This window comes from Camelus ferus, chromosome 11 (genome assembly GCF_009834535.1).
Source record: "Camelus ferus isolate YT-003-E chromosome 11, BCGSAC_Cfer_1.0, whole genome shotgun sequence".
Lineage (NCBI taxonomy): Eukaryota > Metazoa > Chordata > Mammalia > Artiodactyla > Camelidae > Camelus > Camelus ferus.
In genome coordinates this window covers 70,009,948-70,022,312 of record NC_045706.1, presented here as the reverse complement: position 1 = coordinate 70,022,312, position 12,365 = coordinate 70,009,948, and the positions used below count along the sequence as shown (strand labels likewise).

Below are 12,365 nucleotides of genomic sequence, written 5' to 3'. Positions count from 1 at the left end.
GAACAGATGTATGGGGACGGATTTTAAATACAGACCACAATTTGTCCACATGTAGCAGTTGGCAGCTACAGCCACAGTTCAAGAAACAAAAGAGGCTGGGGGAGAGGAAGGTTCTGCCAGGAAGCACCATCTGCTGTGCTGTGAGTGTTAAGTTTGTAATGCATTTGAGTTCAAGTGTACTAGGATGTCACGGAGGACTGGCCCCTAAAGCAGAGGCTCCCGGCCCTGGCTGCCCACTGGAGCCCCTTGGGGAGCATCAAGAGGCACCCAGGCCTGGCTCCCAGTCCCCAACAGTGTGATTTCTTCGGTCTAGGGTGAGGCCTGGACTTTGGAATTTGTAAAAGATGACTTTTGAAAATGACTCTCATGTGAGCCAAAAGCTCAGTGTTTTAGCTGCAGGGATGAAGCCGAGGACGGCGGGGCAGTGCGCACACACTCAGCGGAGCAGGGCTGGACACCCGGGCTGCATGTGGCATGACGGACGTCCCTCAGCTGACGCCTCCTGGAAGTGCGTATGGCTTCCTTGGGTCCCTTCTGGTTCCTTCTTTCCCAAGCCCTCCCCTTCTTCCAGAGTTTCTCCTTGAGTGGCATCGTTGACTTTCCTGGCTTTTCTGCTTGCACACAGTGTGCTTCCAAACCAGCCCTCTTCTCTCCAGCCCTGCCTCATGCCGCCTCCACCTGGAAGCCCCCCAAGGCTGCGCACAGCCCTTCTGAATGTCTTCACATTATTGTCCCCTCCATAGGCCGTGGCCTCACCCTCCCTTTTGGCTACTGTAGCCTCATTCTTTCAGTTCAGTTCCCTCCCCAGGGGCACCTCCTCCGTGAGGCCTTTCCCTGCCTCCCATGAGGAGTTGCTCCCAGGCTGGTTTGCACCTGCTTGTGGACATTGATGTCTTCTCCAAGGGACTCTGAGCTCCTTGATTCAGGGAAAAACTGTGATAGAATATCTACAGTTATAAAAATTATTATTGTGTGTCTAGTATATAATTCTTAGATTTGCAGACACCATTTGAGACTAGTAACCCAGTCAGTGCCACCCAGCTTAAGCAGTGGAATGTTACCCTTTAAATTCCTCCTGTATCCTTTCCCTCTCCCCCGACAGGTGTATACTGTAGTTATCTTTTTTTTTTTTTTTGCTTTTCTTCATACTTTTTAGCACATATCCCTGTCCTGTGTTTCCAGCAGAAGTCTTCCCAGTGTCGTTGACTCGGGGCTGACACTGTAGCCAGTTAAATCACAATTCAGTGTGGGATTCATCCCTTTCATGGTGAGGCTGTTACAAGTGATGTCTGCAGCCCCGCACGGAGTCAAAACTCCTGCGTTTGGTGACCAGGAGGCTGATGGGACAGACAGAGCTTTGCTGTCACGGGACCCCCGGTGGCCAGGAGGGCCAAGCCCTGCAGACCTGTTGGCATCTGTATCTGTGGTGCATGTGGCTTTGAAGATGACAGAGATGCTAGATCAGGGCAGAGAGGCTCTGCTTGCCAAGAGCAGCTGGTGAATCTCTGTGTCTGGGAAAACAGTCTGCCTTCAAAAGGATGGAAAGTGTCAGTGTGAGAATTTGAAATGTCGGCCAGCCCAGTGCAAGATTCTGTGCCGCTTACTTTATTGGCCAAATCAGGAGGCAGATTTGAAAGGGAGATGGAAGGACTGCTTCCCTCATGTGACATTCTCTCTCTCTCTGTATGTGTATCTACATTCCGTATAAATATTTGTGTATGTACATGCACACTTCCATGTGTATTTTTTCCCCTGTATTCCAACAAAACTTTATTTACAAAAGCAGATGGTAAGCCAGATTTGCCATGGACTGTAGCCTGCAAACCTCTGTTTTATGCCGTTTTCCAGAGTTAACCAGAGATATTAAATTCTGTGACCCCCACAGTGGTAACCAACTTTTTAAAAATTTTTTAAAAAGTTTTAAACTGAAGTCTAGTTGATGTACAATGTTGTGTTACCTTCAGGTGTACAGCAAAGTGATTCAGTTGTATATATTTTTTCTGACTATTTTCTGTTATAGGTTATTACAAGCTATTGATCATAGTTCCCTGTGCTCTACAGTAGGACCTTGTTTATCTGTTCTGTATTTAGTAGTGTGTATCTGTTAATCCCAAACTCCTGATTTATCCCCCACCCTATCCCTGCTTTTCCCTTTGGTAACCATAAATTTGTTTTTTATGTCTATGAGTCTGTTTCTTTTTTGTAAATAAGCTCATTTGTCTCATTTTTTTTTAGATTCCACATATAAGTGGTATCATGTGATACTTGTCTTTCTCTGCCTGACTTCCTTCATTTAGTATGATCATGTCTAGGTCCATTCATGTTCCTGCAAATAGCATTATTTCATGGTATCTCATTGTATAAATACATCACAACTTCTTTATATAGTCATCTGTCAGTGGACATTCAGGTTGCTTCCACATCTTGGCTGTCATAAATAGTGCTGCTGTGAACATTGGGGTGCAGGTGTCTTTTCAAATTAGAGTTCTCCTTGGATATATGCCCAGGAGATTACATGTGTATTTTTATTACACTGGGGCACATGTGGACCCATGAGCGTGCGAGTGCACGTGCCCACACACAGACACACACACACCTCGGTCTTTCCTGCCCATAGATGGCGCGTACTTCCTGTTGGACTTGCAATTTTAGGCACGATTTAGGCTTCGGCTCTTGAGGATGATACTGGCTTGTGTTGGTTAAGGGGGTGCTTAATATGGACGTGTGTGTAATAGTGAAAATAGTGGAGGAGGACAAGTGAAAAAAAAGATGCTGCAGACCTAAGTAATATTTAAAAAAATGTAGGCGTCTGGATAACTAGTTAGGATGTACCTGGAAGCCGTTCTTTGTAGAAGGATTGAGACTATCACTGGTTTGGCTCCAGAGTATTTATGTGTCTAAATATTTGTGGCGGGGGTGGTAGAGGGTGGGAGGTGTACCCAGAATGCTCAGAGAAAGTGAGCTCCTTGCCCATCATCGCAGAAGAGACCTGGGACCGATGTGGAGCACAGAGTCATGCAGGTATCAGGGGGCGGTCCCTCCTGCCTGGACGCCTCCCCTCTGGGAAGTACCCACATCGCCGCGTGGGCTGCAGGCTTCCTTCCCAGCTGTTGTCCTTGGTGTGATGCCTCCTGACTGCTTGCCCTGTGCCCTTTCTTGCTCCAGTCTGGTTTGTTCTCCACAGAGGGACCTCTTAAAACAAAGCAGATCAGATGGTGCCTCTCTCCTGCTTAATGTCCTTCAAAGCCCTCCCATCGCTCTCAGGGCAGAGGTCCGGTCCTGATGCAGCCGATCTGCACTGCAGAGTCTGGCTCCATCCTCTCCCCTGCCTGTCATCATCGTCCCCCACCCGCTCCTCCAGCCCTGTTCCTTCATCTCTCAGGCTCTTCCTTGCAGCCTCCCCCGTGACTTCCGTAGCTCCCACTCACCTGTCGGATCTCAGCCAAATGCCAGTCCAAGATCCCCTCTGGACAAAGCTGGGGTCTCTGTCGCGCGTGGCTCAGCACCAGGATCTGTCTGTCACCCGCCCATCCGTGCTCATCCGTGTGCTCCCTGCAGTACCGCCAACCCCAGGAGGGCAGGGCCACTGTGACTGCTCGCTGTGCTCTGTCTAGGACAGGGTGTGGGGTCCTCCGAGACGCAGACGCAGAGAGGGACCGAGACACGTCAGAGACTGAGGGAGATGCGAGTGAAGGATAGAGGAGCAGGGGGCAGGGGTAGGCAGGAGAGCCCGCCCAGGAGATGGGGAAGGAAGGAGGTCTCAGACCCGGGAAACTCTGATCAGGCTGACGGGGGTGCTCTTGAGCCAAAGTTGCTCATCAGAGCCGCCGTGCCTCCCACGGAAGGGACCTTCAATCCCAGGTGGTGGATTTTTGGGGTGACACATAAATGGGGGCCTGTGGAGTCCTCTGCTTTGCTGAAGGGCAAAGAACTGTCAGATGGACTAACTGAGCCAACTAGGTAAGCCCACTCGTTTAACTTCACACTGAATTCTCCTTCCTCTGGGACTGAAGTAGTCATTCCATCCTGCCACTGTGTTTGTGGGCAGGGCTTACATACCCCGCTTCGGTGCAAGAGAGCTGGAGGTGGGGGTGATGCCTTGATCCTGTCTGCATCCCCACCCAGCATCTAGTTTTCAGTAGGGACTGGGTTTATTGAAGTGGATTCACACGATTAAATGGAAACAGAATAATGCTCGATTTATCCTCCGCCCTTGCCTTACTCACAGGGTGCTTATTGCACTGACCTGAAGGCACTTCCGAATCCCCAGGTGCTCTCTGAACTACCCAAGAAAGATGAACTCGGGCTTGGTAGAGTGTCTGTGCTTAGTGTATATGACTGGATTCTGATTCCTTGAAAACAAGTTAATCCACAGGGAGGTGTGGTTTCATTATGGTACAGAATCTTTGGTTAACCGGAAACATTGTATCAAAGTCGTATGCCCCGCTGTGAACATGGATGTACAGGTATCTCTTTGAGACCCTGCTTTCAGTTCTTTTGGATCTATACCAAGAAATGGAGTTGCTGGACCATGTAGTAATTCTCTTTTAAATCTGTAGAGGAACTCCTATACTCTTTTCAACTCTACCATTTTACACTGGTACACTGGCTTCAATTGTTCAACATCCTCCTCAACACTTGTTATTTCTCTCTCTCTCTCTCTCTCTCTCTCTCTCTCTCTCTCTCTCTCTCTCTGTGTGTGTGTGTGTGTGTGTGTGTGTGTGTTTAACAGCACGTGGGCTGCTGGAATCGGAAGACTTTGGCCCCGGTCACTTGGACCCTTGGGGTTATTTCAATTTAATTTCTCTGAGCCTCAGTTTCCTTAACGGTAAAAGGAAAGTTACAATTCTGGTTTGGTTGATTCACATGACTTCGGTGGGGAACAAATGAAATTAAGGTAGATGAGATCCATCGTGAGTAACAAGTGCTATAAAATGTAAAAATAGTAACTAACACTTTCAGTACACCTACAATCAGTGCCAGGCACTGTTCTGACCTGTCTCCCTGTAGTAACTCATTTAATTTAATGCTCACAACCATCCTGTGATAGCAGTACTGTTAATATCTCCACTTTATGGATAAGCAAACTGAGGCACAGAGAGGTTAAATAACTTGCAGAAAGTCACACAGCCAGCAATGGCACAGGTAAGTTAGAACCAGGCAGTGAGGTGCTAGAGCCTCCACTCTCAACTGCCACACCATTGTGCCTCTGAGAGGTCTCAGCGTTTTTCACTGGTTTTATTCCGCTGGCGTAGCTGGGAGGGGACCACAGCCCCTGGGTCAGAGAACAGAGCAGGCAGGGCCTCCTGTAATTCACTGTGAGATGAATTGTTGGGCATAAACTGTGTCACAGCCAGGTCTCCAGGGCCCACAGGCACGCAGGGACCGGATAGCTCAGATCATAAAAATGCATGTGTTCAGAGAGTAACCAGAGCAGGTGACCGGATCTCATTTTGAGGAGTGCGCTGGCACGGGGCTTCAGGTCATTTGCTTTCCGGGCCACTCCAGGGTGAAAGCACTGATGTGCCCCAAAGACCAACAGGCAGGATGCTGGAGGCCCAGCGGAGCTGGGGGGGTTGTGTCTCCAACATGCCGGCTGACATGGCCGCATAACTCCCTGCAGTGCCAGCTGTTCCGCTGAACAGAGGAGCTGGGAAGCTGTGCTGTTTCTGCACCTTCCGATGCTTCCCAAGGATCATCAGCGTTCCCGCCCCAGCTTGGCCCCGTGACCACGGAGCCTGCGTCTCTCTCTGAAGGATGCTCCGGGAGGCTGACCGCTGCACCGCGGGCGTCCTCCAGGCGCAGCTCCAGCTGAGCTGGGAGACCTGCGTGTTTACGGTGCTGTTTTCGCTTTCTTCCCAGGCAGCCACGACTGTGTACCACCTGCAGCATCTTATCGGAGGAGACGGCTGTCACGGAGACCGGGCTACCTGAGGAGCACAGCTGGGCCCCAGACCGCGTTCCTCTCCCCGGCGGTGGGCACTCCGTGCCAGGCCCAGGGAGGGGCGTACGGTGAGGAGTCCCAGCACTCTGAGTCCAGGGCTGGACTGTGTGGCCTTGAGCCTGGAGGCCGGTGGCGCGGTCCTTCTGCTAGGAGCCGTGTTCCCAAGAGCGTCGCAGCCTCGGCTCTGACCTCCGCGGGCCACCGAGGTCTGGCTCTGACGGCCGGGAGAGGGACCCCAGGGCTCTTTGGGATTCAGCTCAGAGCTGGCACCCCCCAACCCAACCGGCTAACCAGGTCGTGTGGCCCTGCGGACGCCGGGAGTCAGGGGGAGCTTCCATCCATGGACAGCTGCGCGGCCCCGAGCCCTAGCCGGGAAGCAGCCCGTGGTGAAGGAGCACGGGGCACTCGGACCAAAGGCTGCCTGTCCCCGGACGAGGTGAGCGGCACCAGCTGCAGCCTCAGAAGCGGCCCCAAGGCCCCCACCGCCCCCACCAGCTCTCAGGACGTCTTTACCTCCAGCTTTAGTTTCATTCGCCTCTCCCTGGGCTCTGCGGGGGAGCGCGGAGAAGCAGAGGGCTGCCCGCCGTGCAGAGAGGCCGAGGGCCCTCGTCAGAGCCCGGAGGAGGCGGAGGCCAAGGCCGCCAGCGTGGACGGGCCCCACGAGCACCCTCGGCTGCACTCGCCCACCTTCACTCTCAAGGCTCCTCGGGGCCTGGCAGATGCTGCACAGACCGCGGAGGGCAGCCGCGGGCTGCAGCGAGAGATGCTTCCGTGGCTGGACCGGGGTGCTGCCTCCGCCTGCTCGCCGGATCCCGCGTGCTCGGGCGGCTGCCGCCCGGGGGACCCTCGCCGTTGGGACACTCTGCTCAGCAAACTGGAGCCCGCGCTGCTGCACTGCCTGCAGGGCCAGCGGAGGCGGCTGGAGGTGGGTGTCTCCCCAGCCTCGGGGCCCGTGATGGTCGGAGCCCAGATCGGCTCTGGGCAGAGCGTGGGAAACGTTGGTCCTGGGGTTGACCGGCTCCCCGCCGGCACCTGCCGCAGCTGCTTTGGTGGCTGATGGCAAAAGAGTTTCTGCCCTTCTGTTTCTTCTCTCTCAGCGTGAGCTCAAGATCTGTTCCCGTTTTTGTCTTCTCTGCCCCTGAGATTCTCAGATCCGGTCTCGGTGCTGCGGACTTGGTCTCGGTTGGGCTGTGGGCTCCTTTGCAGTGTCTGGCCTGGGCAGTGCACGGTTAGCTCACCCTGGGTCTGCTTTGAGACGGGAGACTGGGGCCAGGAAGCAGGCGATGAAGCTGGCTGGGGTGTGGACAAGGATGGGGAGGTAAAGACGGTGATGCCCTGGATGGGGAGGGGTGACCCTGAGCCTCACTAGCCTTCACCGCACTCACCTCAGCTCGTCCTGTGGCTGCGAGAACTGATGGAGAGTCCGGAGGCTTCCTTTGTGGTCACTGCCCCTCTCAGCCCCTCAGTTTTCTTTACTTAGAGATGATAACACCACAGAGGATTATTCTGTGGCTCAAATGGGAATGCAAGTGCTTTGGAAATTGGGATAAACTATATAGATTTAAGTCCTAGGGTTATGAGTGTTCACCCAGTTATCTGAGGGGTGGGGGCACCTGGGAGGGGTAGGCAAGTTGTTCTGTCCCCAGAAAGTTCGCAGAGAAACCCGGGCAGAGATGCTCTGTGGGAACCTACTGGATCATCCTGTTGAAAGACTGCTTTCCTCCTGGGGTCTGTGCACGTGTGTGTGTGTGTGTGTGTGTGTGTATGGCATATGTGCCTGAGACAGGGAAATGGAGCCTCCTCTCAGAAGGATTTGGTAGGAAAATGTGACACTCAGGTTCGTTCCCAGCAATCGATCGCACTTCCTCGCCATTCCTTACCTGTGGACTGATATCCTGGCCACCCCCTCACCCCGCTGGCCCCGTTCAAGCCCAGCCATGGGATTGATTACCCAGGGAGATGGCTCAGCTGCTCCAGCCAACAGGTCTCTGTTCCCTGGCGATGAGTGGAATCCTTGAGTTAGATGCACCCAAACCCGAAGCCATGGTCTTCCCCACCAAACCTGCTCCAACGGGCCTGGCTTTTGAGATACAATTGTTGATTTGAATGAATAGAATCCATATAATTCCTTAGAGAAAGAAATTGCAGCTTTCTTCAACACCTGCCTCTCCCTCACTCCCAGCTCGGGTCCGTCTCCAAGCACTCCTGCCTCTCGTGGTCACAGCCATGGCCCCTGCCTGGCTCAAATCCTCCTTATCTTTCAGCTGGGTTCTGCAAGAGGTCCTCGATGTGTTTACCTCCCTCCAGTGTCTCTCTCCCCCAATTCACACTCTGCGTGGCCAGCGGGGTCATCTTCCAGAGCACTGGTGGGATGGTGTCGTTCCTTGGCTGAAAGCCTTTGCTGGCTTGTTGCTCCACTTGGGGTGGTATCCAAATTCCTCATCCTGATAATTGAGACTTTTCTCAGCCTGCTCCAGCTGCCCCAATGCCTGACTCTCACTGGCTCAGCCAATGGGGGCTGCTTCCTGGTCCTGTGCCTCCGGCCTCTGCCCGGAATGACCTTCCAGCCCTGTTCCTCCTGCCAAGTTGTCCTTATCCCTTTTGGTGTGACTCCAAAGCCACTTCCTTGTGAGACCTCTCCTACCCTCCATAGACCAGATGAACCCTTCCTTCGGCTCCATCCCCACAGCCCTTTGGACATGCCCTGTTAGAGCAGTTACCACATTAATGAGCATTTGTTTCTGGGCCCATGTTCCGCACCTGACCGTGAACTCCTTAACTACCGGTCACTTCTCTTAGACATTTTTTTGATGCCTGATGCTGGGCATCGTGCCTGGTGCCTGATCAGTTTTTGCATTAAGTGAAATAATTTATCTTGTTAAGATGGGCCACAGATACCTAATTAACAGGTTTCTTGAATTGACTGTCTAAGGCATAAGGAGAGACTGTGAAGCACGCATTCGAGGATAAAGACACCAAATTGAGGTTTGTACCATCAGGCTTTTGGGACTGTAAATGCCAATTTAAAACCTTTTTTTCAATTGAAGTATAGTTGATTTACAGTGTTGTGTTAGTTTCTGGTGTATAGCACAGTGATTCAGTTTTATATACACACAGGTATGTATGTATTCTTTTCCATTATAGGTTATGACAAGATACTGAATGTAGTTCCCTGTGACATACAGTGGGACCTTGTTGTTTATCTGTTTTATATATTAAATGACAATTTCTAACATTTCATTTCCGAGATCTTAAAAAAAAAAAAACAACTCAGCAATGTATCTGTATCTCTCCATTCCAAAAATCCAAGATTTAACCCAAGTCAAGCAAAAGCTGATCTAATGACCAGCTCCCCTCCCTCCCAAATAACCAAACAAACAGAAACTCACTTGCCAGCAAGTCCCCGGCAGTCAGACCACAAGATTCAGCCCCCTGGGTTTTGGTAGCACCAACAGTTTTTTTTCTTCCTCTTAATTCCTCTTACCTGGATATAGATCACACCCTCCTGAGAACGGAGGAGCTGTGATAAATTGGAGTCTGTGAAACCCTGAGCAGAAATGTGCTCTCTGGGGGCCCAGCTATGCCACGGGCTCACCAGGCCAGTCTCTGAGCCACTGCGACACCTGAGGCCCTGGGACCTGGAATTCCAGGAGCTGTGGCCTCGGGAAACCACCCCCACTCACTTTTTGAATTTCATGATTTTTAGCATTGAAAAGAAATAAAACCACCCTAGATATAGCTCTTCTTTTCTTTTTTTTTCCTGTATGGCCCAAATGCAGCTCTTCAAGATAACTAATTGGTTAGACAGAACCCACTGGAGAGCTACTCTGTGGGGACGAAGGGTGTGGTCGCTGCTGGGTCACCCACGGGCTGGCCCTCCTGGCGGGCTGGCCCTCCTGGCGGGCTGGTGGGGCTGCCTGCGGGGTGGCCTGGCGCTTTCCCTTCCTAGTTGTGTGACCTGAGGGCATTTGTTTTGTTGTTCTGTGCCTCAAGGTGCTCTTGTTGAAGGTGGAGGCAACCACAGCCCCTACCTCATCAGATTGCTGTCAGGATGAAACGTGCCCATCTTGGCACAGAGCATCAGACCGGCTCTCGTGCCCAACAGGAGCCTGGAATGTTGCTATTACTGTCATAAGAGAAATGGCTCAGATTCAGAGAATCTGAGTCAAGAAGTAAATTCACTCTTCTCCCCAGAATTCAGATTAAATTCATACCGTGTCTTAAATGATGACCCGGACCCAGTTTCCCTGTAGTTTGAGGCTCTTGGTTTATGGTGATCCAGCACCTGGACAGGGAGACATGTGATGCCCTGGTCAGTGATGTGAATGTGTGCCCTGTGGGGGAGGGGGGACTTTATTTACGGCGGCTGGAGGGACAGGAGGGGCTCTGCCCGGGGGGTCGGGCCTGCAGGAGTTCCCCGCAGTGAGGCGTCGCCCTGGGAGGCATTGCTTTCCCCATCATGGTTGTGCAGGGGCCCCCGGGAGGTCTTCAGGATTGAGGAGAGGGTTGGGCTAAGGGTCTTCAAAAAGATCCTTTGAAAGACTGGGATTCTAGTGTCCTGGAGCCTTTCACTTATTTACTTATTAAAAAAAATTATTTATTTATTAAAGTTCACTTATTAAAAGTATTTTTTATAAACAATCTTAATACAACAAAATAGCATTACAGTACAAAGCTGGTCAAATATTAACTGTTCTCTAAACTGTTAAACTTTATTATAAATTAAAACTTCTTTACAAAAAAGTTGCACATAATATTTGACCACTCTTAGGTTCTGATTCACTGCCATTTGCAATAGTTTCTTGAATCTTCAGGTTAAACAGTCTTGGCAAGGAGTCCAGAACGTAGGCAGGGCGATAAACAACACTGTTCGAGCATCCTAGGGGCAGCTAGCAGACTTGTGGCCACGGCAGTTACACTTGGAGCCTTCTGGATATTACAGTCTAATTCCTTAACCCCCTCCCCCCTCTTCTTTTATAAAAATGCAAATCTCAGGAATTTAAGTTTTAGCTCCATTTAAAATACAGTGCAGCCTCCATGTTTGTAGATTCCACATTTGGGAATTTGCCTACGTGCTAACATTTACTGAAGTCCAAAGTCAGTGCATGTAGGGCTTTCCTGGTCATTCATGGCTGAAAAATTGAGTCTCCTGATGTGTGCGGGCACAGCTGAGGTCTTGTTTCTGCTCAAGATGGTAAATTAGTGTCCTTTCTGTGGACTATTTAAATGCCTTTCACATTTTGGTTTTTTTTTTTTTTTTTTTTGGTGGTTTACACTGGCCCCCACGGTCTGAGCTGCAGTGCTTTCTGGCGCTGCTGAGCACAGGGGGCAGAAATGTGCCTGATGGAGAAAATCTGTGTGTGAGGTGTGCTTCGTTCAGGTGTGAGTTGTCGTGCTGTTTGCTGTGTGTTCAATGTTCATGAAACAGAAGTAAATATTAAATAAACCTTAAACTGAGACACACATAAAACAAAGTTGTGTAATTGATCTGTTGATGAACATATTGGGACCTAACCCAGTATTTCCCCTGCAAGCAGTGGTTCCGTATTTTCTCGTTGAGGGATCCCTGTGACTTTATAGAGCATTCCTGCCACGAAAGAGAATCAACTGTGTATTTTATGCTGTTTAGAAATAGCCACCCAGGGACATTGCCAGGGGCTGGGTGGGGCTTAGAAAATTGTGAGGAAAGGACACACTCACTGGGTTGTGCAGGACAGAAGTGGGGAGGACCCCGCATGCTGGGTCCTACCTGAGGTGGTGGAGCTGGAGAAGGAAGGAAATTGCCCGTCTCACATGGGTCGTGTTGTTGGATGAGACATGCCCGTCAGTGGCTGTGTTTCTAGCCAAGGTGGATATTCAAACATATCTCAGGGTATCCGTTCAGGGTCCTGCAGGGATAACTGGATGAGGGGGTAAGGTGAGGTGGGCAGTGGATCTTCCTTGGACCTTCTTTCCTGCAGTTCTTCTGCTGTGGCTCTGGGGTCTGATAATCCCATCATTTGGATGTGCTGATGGGAATGCTATAAATTTACATGGCAACTGGACCACCTACCCAGCCCATCTCCTTTGCCAAAGAGATTTAAGACTAAGTTCCTGGGAAAATCCACGCTTGTCACATGGAACAACTCAAGGATGAAGGGGTTAACACAATCATTCATTCATTCGGAAAATATTTGCCTACCAGTCATAAGACAACACCTCGTGCCTGGCTTCGGAGGTTGGATTAGTTGAAATAGGTTAGTATCAGGCAGTAATACAATAGAAGGCTTCATGTGACAAAATTGTGTTTCTTGCCTACACGTCATGTTCCACAAAGCTGGCTGGGGCTCTGCTCCACAGAGTCACTCAGGACCCCAGCCTGCACCCTCTGAGCATACGGCCCCTTCCGTCTCTGAGACAAGGAGGAGAAGGCAGCTGGATC

General features: G+C 51.0%; 1 protein-coding gene across 6 annotated transcripts in view; it reads left to right on the top strand.

The window, feature by feature from the left end:
• TSNAX (translin associated factor X) overlaps positions 1–12,365 on the top strand; it is a 393,490-nt gene that overhangs the window by 113,581 nt on the left and 267,544 nt on the right. For all 6 annotated transcript variants that reach the window (XM_032491816.1, XM_032491821.1, XM_032491819.1 and 3 more), the window contains one exon: positions 5,863–6,869. In XM_032491816.1, the coding sequence (XP_032347707.1) occupies positions 5,863–6,869 (1,007 nt within the window). The remainder of the gene's footprint in view (positions 1–5,862; positions 6,870–12,365) is intronic.